The 14,995-nt window shown below is 29.6% G+C and overlaps 5 protein-coding genes across 5 annotated transcripts; 2 read left to right on the forward strand and 3 right to left on the reverse strand.

Annotated features, from left to right (window-relative positions):
* Positions 1–431: 431 nt before the first annotated feature.
* T551_02015 (retromer subunit PEP8) lies at positions 432–2,361 on the forward strand (the record flags this gene model as incomplete). The annotated part of the gene is made up of 7 exons (XM_018374278.1): positions 432–925; positions 980–1,144; positions 1,190–1,325; positions 1,370–1,526; positions 1,568–1,604; positions 1,945–2,308; positions 2,353–2,361. Exons 1-7 carry the CDS (start codon positions 726–728, stop codon positions 2,359–2,361), a joined length of 1,068 nt encoding a protein of 355 aa, XP_018229632.1. The 5' UTR covers positions 432–725.
* A 71-nt stretch (positions 2,362–2,432) lies between these two features.
* On the reverse strand, positions 2,433–5,594 carry T551_02016 (uncharacterized protein; the record flags this gene model as incomplete). Its single annotated transcript, XM_018374279.1, has 7 exons — positions 2,433–2,486; positions 2,530–3,191; positions 3,232–3,805; positions 3,851–4,123; positions 4,186–4,447; positions 4,492–4,550; positions 4,596–5,594. The coding sequence occupies 7 exons, from the start codon at positions 5,592–5,594 to the stop codon at positions 2,433–2,435; spliced, it is 2,883 nt and encodes a 960-aa protein (XP_018229633.1).
* A 555-nt stretch (positions 5,595–6,149) lies between these two features.
* On the forward strand, positions 6,150–7,020 carry T551_02017 (uncharacterized protein). Its single transcript, XM_018374280.1, has 3 exons — positions 6,150–6,458; positions 6,531–6,851; positions 6,893–7,020. The coding sequence occupies exons 1-3, from the start codon at positions 6,153–6,155 to the stop codon at positions 6,962–6,964; spliced, it is 699 nt and encodes a 232-aa protein (XP_018229634.1). The 5' UTR covers positions 6,150–6,152; the 3' UTR covers positions 6,965–7,020.
* A 679-nt stretch (positions 7,021–7,699) lies between these two features.
* T551_02018 (S-adenosylmethionine synthase) lies at positions 7,700–9,109 on the reverse strand. The gene is made up of 5 exons (XM_018374281.1): positions 8,977–9,109; positions 8,665–8,922; positions 8,258–8,621; positions 7,861–8,215; positions 7,700–7,817 (listed from the first exon to the last, which is right to left on the reverse strand). The coding sequence occupies exons 3-5, from the start codon at positions 8,613–8,615 to the stop codon at positions 7,754–7,756; spliced, it is 777 nt and encodes a 258-aa protein (XP_018229635.1). The 5' UTR covers positions 8,616–8,621; positions 8,665–8,922; positions 8,977–9,109; the 3' UTR covers positions 7,700–7,753.
* A 569-nt stretch (positions 9,110–9,678) lies between these two features.
* T551_02019 (uncharacterized protein) lies at positions 9,679–14,393 on the reverse strand (the record flags this gene model as incomplete). The annotated part of the gene is made up of 14 exons (XM_018374282.1): positions 9,679–9,858; positions 9,906–11,099; positions 11,147–11,296; positions 11,342–11,431; positions 11,475–11,561; positions 11,615–11,647; positions 11,695–11,716; positions 11,758–11,975; positions 12,014–12,955; positions 12,996–13,562; positions 13,606–13,646; positions 13,685–13,735; positions 13,777–14,010; positions 14,057–14,393. 14 exons carry the CDS (start codon positions 14,391–14,393, stop codon positions 9,679–9,681), a joined length of 4,146 nt encoding a protein of 1,381 aa, XP_018229636.1.
* Between the last annotated feature and the right edge of the window lie 602 nt (positions 14,394–14,995).

The raw sequence follows: 14,995 nt of genomic DNA on the forward strand, positions 1-14,995 counted from the left end.
ATATCTATGTGTAGGGGCACATCCCCTGTATATCCTATAAATATGCGTGTATGCGCACATATAACGCATATACTTGACTGTATACATTATAAATGCAAAACATGCTGAAACCTATAAAGTCTATATTTTTAATGAATATATTTAGTTATAACTCTTTACTAGTACAATTTAACTTGTGTTGCAACGGTGGGTGATGATGATACGTTTGGCGCACCCAAAGTGACGACACATCTGTTTTTCATATTGAAGCATAAAAAAGCACTGCATAAGCTGCATACAGTACGCATACAAAGCATATTTTTAACACATATAAACAAATATTTTTCTATCTTTGCTAAACAGTGCAGACTTAATTGATTCTTCAGCTTAAACATATTAATACACGAAAACAAGAGAATTTCTGGTATCTAAAAACTTTTATTCATATTTTTGTGTATTTCTGGAGGCTTTAAGATTATATTCAGTGTTTTCGAGTAATATAAACCTGCAATTCTAATGGTAGTTGCAAGTTTGTTTTTCAAAACACCTGTGGATGTAGATATCCGTTTAGACGGTGAAGATAGTAGAAAAATGGTAGATATTAAAGTTGGCAAAGACAGGCGGCAAAAAGCACCGCTTTATTATGATGGAGAGTCTGTCAAAGGCTCGGTAATGCGAGATATATGCGAGATATATGCGGCTTATATGCGGTATAGGTAACCTTAAGGCCTAAAGATGGAAAACGTATGGAGCATTCTGGGATTAAAGTGCAATTTATAGGCAGTATTGAGATGTTTTTTGATCGTGGGACACATTATGAGTTTCTTTCTTTGGTTCAAGAGTTAGCAGCGCCGGGGGAGATGAGGCATCCCCAAACGTTTAATTTTGAGTTTAAAAATGTAGAAAAACAGCATGAGAGTTATCATGGGATTAATGTTAAATTAAGGTATTGAGGATTTTTTTTTTTAATTTTTTAGTGTATAATTAATATTTTTTGTAGATATTTTATCCGTGTAATTATCACTAGAAGAATGCCGGATATAGTGGGTGAAAAAGATATATGGGTTTATTCATACAAAATGCCGCCGGAAAATACTAGTTCCATCAAAATGGATGTTGGTATTGAAGATTGTTTACATATTGAATTTGAATATTCAAAATCCAGGTATTTTAAATAAAGATTTATTCTTTTTTTTTTAAAAAAAAAAAGATATCATTTAAAAGATGTGATTGTTGGTAAAATTCATTTTCTTTTGGTGCGGTTGAAGATAAAATATATGGAATTATCTATTATACGAAGAGAAACAACAGGATCATCTCCTAATCAGTATAATGAGAGTGAAACGGTATTGATTTAAGAGAAACAGTATAAGGTTTAATTTGTGAAAAGATTTCTCGATTTGAAATTATGGATGGTCAGCCAGCTCGTGGTGAAACGATACCTATACGTCTTTTTCTTGGAGGGTTTGATTTAACACCTACTTTTCGTGATGTTAACAAAAAGTTTTCTACGCGGTATTATCTTTCATTGGTATTAATAGATGAAGGTAATTTTTTGGGGTCCTTTATTATTTCCTAAATAATGCAGACGCACGTCGATATTTCAAACAATCTGAAATTACTCTGTATAGAATTGATTAAGAATTATCTATCTTTTTTTTTAACTAGAAATACAATTAATACTCTGGAAATACGATTATATTATATTTTCTATTTATTTTGGTTCTTGAATACATATAACTTAATAAAATAATTAAGGATAAATATTTACTAAAGAAATATCGATGATTAGTATTTATAAAAAAAATAAGTTTTTCATCATATTCTGATTTCATTGTATTTTGGAAGCTTTTTCTATTTTATTCTATATTGTTTGTGTAAACTTAATATTGCGTAATTATATATAATATTATAAAACATTCAAGTAATTTTATATTAAAATTAGCTCATGTGTATAATTTGTAGAAAATCAAGAAAACATGCGGATACTTCATCTAGGCCTTTTCAGGTATCAAATATACAAATGGAAATAGTTAATGCAGTTTCTGATAATAAAAATAATATAAAAAGTGAAAAACAAGGTTATTCTCTTACAAACGAGAAAGATATACAAAAAACAAAAAATTATATAAATCACGTAAATTTAAGGGATATAGCAGCACATGCAGCAGAAGAAAGACTTGAGAAGAGTAAAAATAGAGGAATATCTGCTCCTGGGAAACTTTCTGCTCAACTTGAAGCAGAAAAAAAAAAAACACGTACAATGCTATTAGATGATATTATTAAAGAAAAACAAATAGAAAGGAATTTAAAGCAAACGGATCTTCAGGTTTTATTTGTTCATATATTGTATTTATCAATTAATAGTTTTAGTGGAATTAAATACATTTTTCGTCATAAACATAAATATCACAAAAATGCAAAATTTTAATATTTCTACACATATATACTATTTATAAAACGGAATATCTTCCCGTTACACCTGAACGTATTTCATTCTCCAATGCCTAAAAGGATTAATACGTTAATTATAATAGTAATAGATATTACCGAAACAGTTCCTTCTGTTAATAAACGCTTAAGCTCATGTAATGCTCGATCTACTGATATTTGTGTTTCTCCTTCAACAAGAATATACAATTTTGTCTCTCCAGGAGGCACTGGCTTCCCAGGAGGATACCAGTTACCTTTATTTGTAATAGATGTTCCTGTTGATTCAATAATTCGAGCAATATTTGTGCGGTTTGTAACAGCCCATCGTGCTTTTTGAGGGAAATCATTGATTTCAATTGTAGCTGTATATTCTCTTGAATCTGGTGGACCTGATTCAATCGTAATACCGGAACGTGAATGCCCTTGTAATCGAGAAGTAACTGAACCAGCTGCTTTACGTACACGCTCCAATATATCATCCGTTATGTTCCCCTTCGCTTTATTTGTTTGTGAAGGAGTAATAGATGCTGCATTTGGATCATTATTAAGGCTAGATTTAAGAGACGTGCTAGTTTGTTCTGCTGTATCAATAGAATCCATTTTTGAATATTCATAATCGTCATCGAAAATATCTATTTCTTCGTCACTTTCTTCTCCATAGGCTCTTCTCTGTAATTTTCTAACAAAGTCTCTATCCTTATCAAGTCTATCAAGACCTTTACCACCAAATCCTGATCCGCTTGCTTTTTCTTGACCTAACTTAACTTTTTTTATGAATTCTAATATTTATTAGAATCAAACTAAAATCTAATAACCAACCATCTGCTAATTTTTGAACATCTTCTGGAATATGAGCTTTGCTAATTTTTAAAGCCCTAACAATATCAGCAGCATAGCGATCTTGTTCAGGTGTTATGAATGTAACAGCAGTTCCAGTCTCTCCTGCTCGACCTGTCCTTCCAACTCGATGAACATAATCCTCTAAATGATTTGGACAGTCATAATTGACGACCAACTTTAATTGTTTAATGTCTAAGCCTCGAGCTGCTACAGATGTAGCGATAAGAATAGGAAAAACTCCCGCTCTAAAATCCGCAATTGTCGAATCACGATCAAACTGGTCCTTTCCACCATGAATAGACATACATGGATATCCACGGCGCATTAAATCTCTCAATAGACTGTCTGCAGCTTCTTGACGATCTACAAAAACTAAAGTACGTACATCATCATCGTTGACATATAAATTCCCAAGAAGTTCAAGAAGTCGAATAAACTTATTATCTTCAGTACATACTTCTACAATTTGCTGAATTTCTGGAGCAACAACACTACGTGCACCCACTGTAATCTCAATAGGTTTTTGTAAAATTTTCCGAGAAAGAGCATCCATCTATGTTTAATATTAAATAATACATATAAAATAAAGAATTAATACTTGTTTTGGAAATGTAGCGGAAAACAAAACAGTTTGGCGGTCTGGTCTTACGTTGTTAACAACTTTCATAACTTGAGGTTCAAAGCCTAAATCAAACATACGATCTGCTTCATCAAGAACAATATATGATGTTCTTTTTAAATTCGTAACACGTCCTTGATTTGCTCCAAGTAAATCAATAATACGACCAGGTGTACATACTACAATTTCTGCGCCTCTTTTAAGCTCTGCAATTTGGTCCTTGATTGGTGAACCTCCATATGCACATACTGCCTAAAGAAACATAAGCTATTTAAAATTAAAAAAATAATAAAATATGCCCGAAGTCCCAAAACTTTCAAAAAATGTTTACACTCTTTATGGATTTGCACAGCTAATTCTCGTGTTGGTGTCATAATAAGTGCAATTGGACCCTCTAAAGAATCGATAGGACGTTGATCTTTAATATGTCGAAACATTGGAAGGAGAAATGCAATTGTTTTCCCACTTCCTGTCTTAGCAACCCCAATTACATCTCTCCCAGACATGATAGCAGGAATTGCTTGAGCTTGAATAGCAGTTGGTTTCTGATAATTAAGATGGTAAATAATATCTAAGCTTTTAAATAATAAGTTTTCTGTTATTTAAAGAAGTTAACATACACATGAGCAGGAAGTCCACATTGACTCCAATTCTGAACCGGCTTAGGACAGCCAAGCCCCTAAAATAATAAACACATTAAACAAAGTAATACACGAATAAATACCCTAATTTTAATCCCATCCAACTCTAAACGATAATCATTTACTTTCTCTTCACTCATTTCAGCTAATTCATGTGGCTCAACATAAAAATTTTTACGAATATGTTCATATTGAATTTTAGAATGGTCTATATTAGGCAATTCTCTTTTTTTCAACTTTTTCTGTGCAAGAGCCAATATGTCTCGTGGATCATTTATATTATCATCGTCTTCGTCATCATCATCATCACTATCATTATTTTTCAAAAAAGAATCTCGACTTATATCATTTTCCACTTTTCTTTCTTCTATATCACGTTTAATAACTTCATCCATTCCCTGCATGAATAGATCTAATGGATCAGCTTCATCTTCATCTTCTGCACGTATTGGTTTTGTATTTTCTTCTGCTGCATTTCCATCATCTCCAAGTGATTCCGCAAGTGTTTTGTGTTTTTTCTCTTCATCATCAAGTGTTATGGTTTGAGATGACATCTTAGTTGTTGCTCGAGAAAACTCAAATCCTGAAATAGAACCATGAGTGCTAAGCGTTGATGTCAGAGTTGATGATTTTTCTGTATCTACTGTTTTTGATGGTATCTTTACAGAAGGCGTTTCTGAAGTAACTGATGCTGTATTTATTTCTGTTGATGCACGTGCAGCACGTTGCCGTAGGAATTGCTGTATTTTCTCCTGTTTAATACGCATACGTTCCTGTTCATCATCTTTAACTTGTTCTTCTACTTGACGTGAAGGCTTAGATGCATAAGCTTTATGATCTTTATTTTTATCTTTCTCTCTTCCTTTATTTCTATCTTTATCCCTCTCTTTATCTCTTTCTTTATCCCTTTCTTTATCTCTTTCTTTATCTTTTTCTTTATCTCTTTCTTTATCTTTACTTAAACCACTTTCTCTGTCTCTTTCTCGTGAATATTTAGAATCTTTATCATGATCATAACTACTATGATATGACTTATGGCGTTTAGATGATGTATCTGAGGAACGGTGCCGGTGACGACTCATTTCTGGATGATATCTCGAATTATCTTTGTCAACGTTTTAGATAGTATTATTTAATGTTATGCAATATTTTTTAGATTAAAAGAAATAACTAGTTATCTTTAGAGTATAAAAGTTTCCCTAATGCATAAGAATAAGTTCCTTTTTAAACTGGAAATCTTTATTTTTTATTTTTAGTATTAAATTCAATATTCATTAAAAACATACTCAATAAATGCTAAGAAAGCCGGTAAAAAAGTATGGAAAAAGTTACAAAAAATTAATTTCCAATGATGCAAAACAAAAACTTAAAAATAAAATAATTCAGATACTTTTTTTTTCCTTTTTAAATCTATTTTTAAAGGTTATTCGCAAATTTCGAAATCTCGAGATGTGCGTGCACTTGAGATTTCAAAAAATAAACTTTTTATAAGAATTTTTAGAATAAAGAGAAATATTATGTTTATCACGCGTTATCTTGGAAAAAATCAATTAAGAAAACGAATTCTACCATCTTCCCAAAAAAAGTACGTTTTTAAACTATATTTAATAGAGATAAATTCAATGAATAGGTTTTCCATCATGCAATTTTCCATTGCATCGCCATATAACACATTCTTCTTAAAAAAACAATGTAAATGGAAGAATATGTCCATATTGAGTGATATCTGTCTCTCTCAGATTCGTATTTTCAGTAATTCTTTAGTAAACTCTGCTGTATCTTCAAATAAAACGTCTTTAAAAGCGCGTTCAGGTCCCTCACGTTTAGGATATTCTCCATGGATAGCATTTCTTAAGGAACGTTTTAAGAATGCATTAGGAACTCCTAAAGAAATTCTTAAAGAATCTTCAGATATTTGGAAATCTTTATCTCAAGAAGAACGCCAGGTTTGTTTTAAGATTTATATTACTTATTTATATCTGATATGGCTTAAATGGGGACTAATTGTTGGTATTTAGGTTTATCGAGACCTATCTCTCCAAAGTAAAGTTGATGCTACACGTGCTTATGAACTTTGGGTTACTTCTTTATCTCCAAAAGAAATTTCAGAAGAGAATCGGCTTAGAAATCAGTTACGCAAACAAGGTAAAAAAGGCATATCCCGAATTAAGGATCCTCGTAGACCGAAACGCCCTATGACTCCCTTTTTGTTCTATTGTGCACATGCAAGATCTTCTCCTGATTTTGTAGAAAAATATGCAGGAGGTGCAACAAAAGCTACAGAACAAGTGCAGGCGTTATCAAGAAAATGGGCTGCTATGAGGGACGAAGAAAAAATGGTATATCGTTTTAGATTTCTTTTGGGTATTAATATTATTAGAAATTTATCGATCAAGCAATAGATAGTAGGGAACGTTATCAAAAGGAAATGGAAATTTATCAGAAATTGTGAAATCATAAAATGACAGCATTTTTGTTTTATAGTAGACATCAGTAATACATATATACATATGTGTTTGAACGGTGATCTATGTCTTAAATCTTTAGTATTAATTAAATGCTTAATATTCTAAAACGTAAACATAAATCTATTTTTGCTACCTGTTAATGAATTTTATACTTTAAATGTCAATTTTAAACAAGTAACTTGAATTATAAAATAGCTGCAATTTTGGTTAAATTAGAGAAGATATGTTACATTTTTCAAATATATTTTGAAAGATATATCTTTAAAGATTGTTTTAATGATTTTTGTATAAATTATAGTTATATCAATATTTAGTGATTAAATTTTTAATAAAAAAAATCAATTTTCTAAGTATTTAAAATAAAATTATATATATTTAAAAAATAATGTTTCTAAAATTTGCATTTTAAAAATATAAAACTTCGAATTATATTAGATATATTATAATACTCATATTCTTAGCAAAACAAAAAAATGTTTTTCAACAAATAATATTTTTTTTGATAAATAATCCAAGTATAAACATTTTTATAAATTTGAAAAAAATTAAAACCATTTTGAATATTCAAAATCCTTAAAGAAAAAAGTGTAAAAATGCTTTTATCCATAATTTCCTAAAGCAAATAATATTTTATAAAGGATAAAAATATATGAATAAAAAATGAATATTTGCTGACTAAATACCAAAAAATATATTAAATTGTTAAAATACATAACTTTTTATATAAATTAATTCACAAAACATTCCCTATATCAATTTTTACAATAACCTGATTAAAATGCTAATTTTTTAGGTTTTTCCCAAAGTGAAGACTGATCTGTAAAATGTCCGTAACATCTAAGTTTATAATTAAAAAATAGATAAGTAAAAAAATACATACGATGTCTTAGAATAAATCGGCTTTTGTAGTTCAAGTTCTTTAACAATAACACCAGGTCGCAAATCAAAATTCTTTTTAATAATTTCGACAAGCTCATGTGAAGTTTTTGAACTTGTCCCATAATGCTCAATAAAAATACTTAAAGGATAAGAAATGCCAATAGCATATGACAACTGAACAAGACATCTTTTACATAAACCAGAAGCAACAAGAGATTTAGCAATCCATCGTGCAGCGTATGCTGCACTACGGTCAACTTTAGAGAAATCTTTACCTGAAAATGCCCCACCACCATGTGCGCCCCATCCGCCATATGTATCAACAATAATCTTTCTTCCAGTTAAACCTGCATCGCCTATTTTTTTTTAAAAAAATAAAAAAAAAACACTAATTATACCTTGGGGGCCTCCAATAACAAATCTTCCAGACGGCTGAATGTGAAATATTGTTTTATCATCCAGATAATTTGAAGGAATAACTTTCTTGATAATCTTCTCCAAAACTTCACGCCGAATTTCTTCTGTAGTGATACTTTCAGAATGTTGTGTTGAAACAACAATAGTATCCACACGTATTGGAGTGAGTTCGCCATCTTTTTGCTCATATTCAACTGTCACCTGTGTTTTTGAATCTGGACGTAACCAATCCATTTCCCCACTACGTCGAGCTTTTGCAAGAGCTATATTTAAACGATGAGCAAGCAAAACTGTCAAAGGAAGCAACTCTTCAGTCTCATTTGTTGCATATCCAAACATAATACCCTTGCATATTTTAACCAAGTAGACAAAAAAATAATACTGTTACCTGATCACCAGCACCTATATTTTCCAATGAGCTTTCCAAATGAAGTCCTTGCGCTATATCAGGCCTTCCACAATTAAGTAGATATATATATAAGAAAAAAATATATACGATTGTTCTTCAATAGCAACAAGTATATTACATGTTTTATAATCAAAGCCTTTCTCAGGGCTATCGTATCCGATCTTCTTAATTGTATTACGTACTATATCCTGATAATTCAAAACAGCTTTAGTTGTAATTTCACCGAAAACCATGATCCTATATAAAAACAGATCAATCAAATGATAAAAAAATAATAAATCAAGATTTTACTTGCATTCCTGTCTTCGTTGCTACCTCACAAGCAACCCTAGAATACGGATCATCTCTAAGACATGCATCTAAGATTGCATCTGATATCTGATCACATATCTTTCAAATTATTATTATAATCATTTTTTAATTGAAAAAAAACCTTATCAGGATGGCCTTCTCCAACAGATTCTATTATTTTATTAAAAAAATCTTTTAAAAGACTTAAAATACCTGATGTAAACAAAAATCTAGATGTCATCTCTGAATATTTTGGATAATTTTTTTCTAAAAAAAATTACGATTTTCGGTCAATTTGAGAGAATTTAACGGTGATGAAAAATTACTAGCGTATATAGTTATAAGAAAAAAGTCACGATATTGAACTTGATAAAGTATTTAAAAATGCTTTTTGCATGTGCAGATATACTTAAAGTTTTTTGAAGCATTAATTTTCTGTGTTATACATGTATTATTCTCATTTATAAAAAATCCAAATAAAAATATCACATATAGTCTCCATAACACTAAACAACATTTACAGAATATATGTTGAAAATGAATGAAGTGCAACTTTTTAAAGTTAGATTTTAGATTCTTTTCGTCCTGCTATTAGTTTATTATACATATTTAATAATTGAATATAAGGAATTCTTTTTGGCCAAAAATAGCTAGTAAATACCCTGAAAAGGAATTAATATAAAAACAGTAAATAATAACAAACTACCATAAGTGTTTCTTAAGACGATCTTTATCAGCTTCAGATCGAGATGCTACTGTCGTTTCAATAAAATCACCAACAGTAGTTAAACATTCTTTCAAAATCATTGCAAGTTTTGATCGATCAATATATTTATCTTTTTTCAACGTTTTCAACTGTTTCCGAACAGGATGTAATATTCTCTATGATTATATTAATTATTTTTCAATTAAAATGAAAAACAGTATACTTTGCAATCATCCTCATCCATACTAGAACATTCACTTTCCCCATCAAAATCTTCCTTTTCCACAGTATTTGTATTATCTTCTGTTTTTATTCTTTTTGATTTTCTTATTTTAGATACTTGTTTAGTAGATAAAGAGTCATGATTAATATTTTTAGGTTTTGAATGATGTGTTAGTGTTTGTAATTGAGAATTATGACTACTTTTTGCTTTTTTTGTATGCGAGTTATTCGATAATGTATTATGAGGTTTTTTTTCTGCTAATAATATATTATTTGAAGAATTTGATACTTTTACATCTAAAATTTCACGTGCAAGATTTAATAAATACTCACCACGTCTTACAAGATGTGAAGGACCAGGAATTAATTTTGAATCTTTTATTTCTTTTCCTTCTTTACGTTCTTTCTCTTCTTTTCCTTCTTTGTGGTCATCTTTTTCTGTTCTATCGTCATCTAAAAATATTTTATCATGCATATCCAAATCAGGATCGTCTTTTATAGAAGCCCAAGAACCAAATCCGTGTTTGTTAATCCCAATTAGCATCATAGCATCTTCTCGTTCTCCCCATTGACAAGACCATCCATGAACTGGTTTTACTTGTCCTGGAATACGAAATTTTTTTGGATCAGCTCCTTTAACCAGTTGATGTACAAAACGCAAATCTTTGGCTCTTTGCATTACTGTTTCTGCATTAATATTTTTAACACCCTTAAATTCTATAAGAAGTGCCTTTTTTTGTTTTAAATTCTGATTAGAAGATAAATTGTTATCAGCTTCTTTATTTTCCATTTCTTGATTAATTATAGCTTGCTTACAAGATTTAAATAGCTCTTGAACAACTGATCGTATTTTTTCAGGAGGCATTTGACTCGGTAAATCTGATTCTTTAATAACTTCTTCCCATCGGTCTAATGGAGAGCCAAATTTTAAAATAGCTCTATAAAGATTACGAATCTCTTTTTCACTTAATTGTCTCAATTTTGGATCAACTTTTTTCAACTTCTTATTTGGAATAGTATCTTTAACCATGTTATTTTCAGGATGTTTTACCATTCTTTTGCTATTCATAGATATCTGTTTTTGCAAAAACTCTTCATCCTGCCTTAGCTTTTCTTCGGCTTCGATTCTATTACGTTCTTCTTCAGGAATTATGTCTTCCCAAGTAATATCAGTCCTACAATCAGTAATTTCAAACTATTTCCTATATGTTACAACTAATAAATTTGAATAAACAGACAAACCTGTTTCAAGAACTCTTCTCCTCCCATACTTGCTCCACCTACATCTTGTCCAATATCATGATTTTCAGCATGCTCTAATACATCATCTAAATTCATATCTTCTAAGCGTTTTTGATTGTCATTATCTTTAAACATATTTGATGCACCAAACTAATTAAATCTTTAAAACTATATTATTACAAGTAAATAATTTACTTTGAGAATAGCACTTAGTTCTTGTGCAGTAAATTTATTTGATTTTCCTGAGCTTGATTTATCTGTAATACCTAAAGAAATAATTGCATACTATACTTTTATAAACAAAAAAAAATAAAAATATATTACAAACCTCTAAAATCATCTTTCTTCTAGCTCGTTCTAATATATCTTCTTCTACTGTATCTTTAGAAACAAATCTATAAACCATAACATGAGACTAAATATAAATTAATAATGATATACATATATATAATATTAGTTTCTAAAAACCTTTTGTCCAATTCTATGTGCTCTAGCCATTGCCTATGAATCTCAGTATATATATATATATATTAAATCAATAAAAATACTTGCAAATCTGCTTGAGGATTCCTAAAATGGTTAAACAAAACAAATGTACCCATTTAGCATACCAATCTGAATCAAAAATAATTACTGTATCTGCAGTCATAAGATTTATTCCAAGACCTCCTGCTCTAGTACTTAATAAAAATACAAAATCAGGGCTACCAGCGGCATTGAAATGCTCGATAGATGCCTTCCTAATAGGAGCAGATATTGTTCCATCCAAGCGTTGAAAAGGAAGACCACGTAAAACCAGGTAATCACCTATAATATCCAACATGCGAACCTACATATTAGTTTAAAACTTTATTTCTTTTTAAGTACCATTTGACTAAATATTAAAACTCGATGTCCATCTCTTTTTAGTCGAGTAAGAAGTTTATCAAGTAAAATCATTTTTCCGCTATTTATTACTATCCCTCTTAAAATATCCTCACGAGTCTTTTTTGACCCAATATTATTTAGCCAATTTTCTTCAGCATTAGGAAAAAGGTAAGGATGATTACTAGCTTTTTTTAATTCAATTACAATATTTAACAAATTTAGCTGACTATTCCCAGTAGACATACTCAAAGCCCTATAATTACGTGTTAAAATATTTTTATACCAATGAGTCTGTAATTCAGATAATTCAACTCTTAAGATTCTTTCTGATTTAGATGGAAGAGACTTTTCTACATCTTTTTTTAATCTGCGAAGAATATAAGGCTGTAATCTTTTGTGCAGATCTCTAATATAAGCCTCTTGCTCAGCATTAGGTGTTTCAAAATTTAATTCTCGATCAATTTCAAATCTCTTAGGCATTAAAAAATCAATTAAAGCAGCCAATTCCTTAATATTATTTTGTAAAGGTGTTCCAGTGATCAAAAGGCGATTTACGGTTTTGAAGTCTTTAAGAGATTCATATAACTGTGATTCACTATTTTTAAGCCTATGTGCTTCATCTACAGCCATATACTGCCATTTTATTTGATTCAATTCGTATCTATCTTTAAGTATATATTCATAAGTAGTAATTAAAATATTGAATTTTAATTTTTTAGAATTTCCATCGATATAAAATTCATATTCTTGGATTGTTTTTCTAGCCTTTGAGTTTCCTATATATATTATACTATTTAAATCTGTTGCCCATGTCTCTAAATTTTCTTGCCATGCAGGGATAGTTGATAACGGTACTACTATCAAAAATGGACCATGAATATGTAAAGTATGTACAAGATATGATAAGAATGAAACAGTTTGTGCTGTTTTCCCCAATCCCATCTTTTAAAATCAGAAAATTATATGATATAATAACAAATACCTCATCTGCTAAAATACCATTTTCATTTTTTGACCACAAATATGCCATCCAATTTACACCTGTTAGTTGAAAGTCTCTTAATTCACCATTTTTAATATAATCAGGCTGAACATCAAGCTTTTTAAATTTTGGTCGAGAAGAGCCATATGAAACACTTTTATGAGGAAGAATGGGGCTTAGTGATCTGTTTAAGTATTTATCGATTTGATCTTGTGCATTAGAAACAGTTGATGCACATTCCCATGTACATGAATCATAATAAAGTTGTTTCCATTTACAAAAATACTCAGTATGAGGATGCTTATCGAATTCACAACTTTTAACAATTTTTGAAGAAATAATTCTATCGACAGTTTGATACTCTATCAAAACATTTCTATGTCTTTCACTTTCAATATCCATAGCTTCAATATGTTCAGCCGTTGTTGTTGGATTTTCTCTTATTTGTTTATCTAAATCGATATACTGCTTGATATAATTATCTACTTTCTTCCATCCTCTAGACTTTTTTAATTCATCATATGTTTTCCATGTGTTATGAAGATGAGAACGATTCTGCCATTTAATCTAATTATATTAATAAGTTATAAATGTAATTAATACATATTACAAGATATTCTAGAATATATTCATCATTAGACTCATCAGCATCTACAAGATTAATCAAATATAAAACATTAAAAATATACCTTGTTTAGAAACTTGACGATGATCAAGTACCGCCTCAATACTATCTTGAGCTATACTGTTGTCAGAAAATATTAAAAAACTAATAATATACTTTCTAAGGATTTTGATTCAGAACTTCTTGAATAAACATAATCATTTTCATCGTCATTAGTAAAATCAAGATCATCATCCATGAAATCTTCATTATAATTACGAGTTTTTAAATTTCTACTAGAAAACCTTAATTCATCTTTCAAAAATAGTGCATTCTGCTTTTTTTTTCGGGGTTTATCATTAAAATCACTTTCATCATATGAATCAATAGAAGACTGAACAGAGTATGATTCTATAAGATATAAGAAAAAAGTTAATAAATATATGGAATAAAATACTTGAATTATTTTTTCTACGTTTCTTTCTAGAAGTTGAATCATAATCATCTGAAGAATGATCATCTGAAAAATCAATAGTTTGACGTACTGGTTCTGTACGTGTTCTTTCTGATCTTCTTAACTCATAAAAAGCAGGATCCAACATCTTAGTAGATTTTTTTGTTTTAGTTTGTTGGCGCTTTGTTGTATGCAATGTTTCTGTATCTCTATCAGTCTCACTTTCATCATCTGATAAATTAAAATCTCTATCATTTATGTTATCTTCTGTTTCTGTCATTGACTCTTCTGTAAAACTATTCATTTCTCCATTCCCTGTAGATGTTTCAGCATCAGACATAATATCCAGTGATTTCTTTTCCACAATTGAGTTTTTATCTTTAAAACTATTCACAGAAATGCCAGAATCTATGTCTAATGATTGAGACAATTCATTCACCATAATTTGCAAAGCTTATAAAACTAATGAAATGATTAGCATTTATTACTCTTTCTTAATTAAATTGCGTTTTTATAAATCTATAAGGCTAAAGAACATTAAATACAAAGCCATTTAATATTATTTTCTTTGTTATTTTTTCAGCAAAAAACATAAAATATCCTATATCTTTTATACCAAATTATTTATTCAACATTCTTGCTGACATTTATATATATTGCGTATATATAATTTTCTTTAAACCCTTTATTTATACTTTTTTTTGATTTTTTGTTCAATGATTATTTAATTTAATCTATTTTTGCATTTCAAACAAAAATTTCAACTATACTTACATAATATTTAGATTTATTTGTAAACATGTAACAAGTTTTTATTAAATTTTTATCATAAATGCTCTGTTAATAGTATCTTTTTTTAATTCTGCTTCTTTGAAACAGTCGTAAAGATTAGTTTTTCTACGCAACGGAGCGTTTTATAAAAAGACGAGGAAAAGACATATT

This window comes from Pneumocystis jirovecii (assembly GCF_001477535.1).
Source record: "Pneumocystis jirovecii RU7 chromosome Unknown supercont1.8, whole genome shotgun sequence".
In the NCBI taxonomy this organism is placed as follows: Eukaryota; Fungi; Ascomycota; class Pneumocystomycetes; order Pneumocystales; family Pneumocystaceae; genus Pneumocystis; species Pneumocystis jirovecii.

What these genes read in the sequence shown, in the direction of transcription:
- T551_02017 (XM_018374280.1), top strand. Translation starts at nt 6,153, where the DNA reads ATGCAATTTTCCATTGCATCGCCATATAACACATTCTTCTTAAAAAAA. An exon ending in TATCTCAAGAAGAACGCCAG is followed by an intron (nt 6,459 to 6,530) that starts GTTTGTTTTAAG and finishes GTTGGTATTTAG; the next exon opens with GTTTATCGAGACCTATCTCT. An exon ending in TGAGGGACGAAGAAAAAATG is followed by an intron (nt 6,852 to 6,892) that starts GTATATCGTTTT and finishes TAATATTATTAG; the next exon opens with AAATTTATCGATCAAGCAAT.
- T551_02018 (XM_018374281.1), bottom strand. Translation starts at nt 8,615, where the DNA reads ATGTTTGGATATGCAACAAATGAGACTGAAGAGTTGCTTCCTTTGACA. An exon ending in TGTTATTGGAGGCCCCCAAG is followed by an intron (nt 8,216 to 8,257) that starts GTATAATTAGTG and finishes AAAAAAAAATAG; the next exon opens with GCGATGCAGGTTTAACTGGA. An exon ending in CCGATTTATTCTAAGACATC is followed by an intron (nt 7,818 to 7,860) that starts GTATGTATTTTT and finishes TTATAAACTTAG; the next exon opens with ATGTTACGGACATTTTACAG.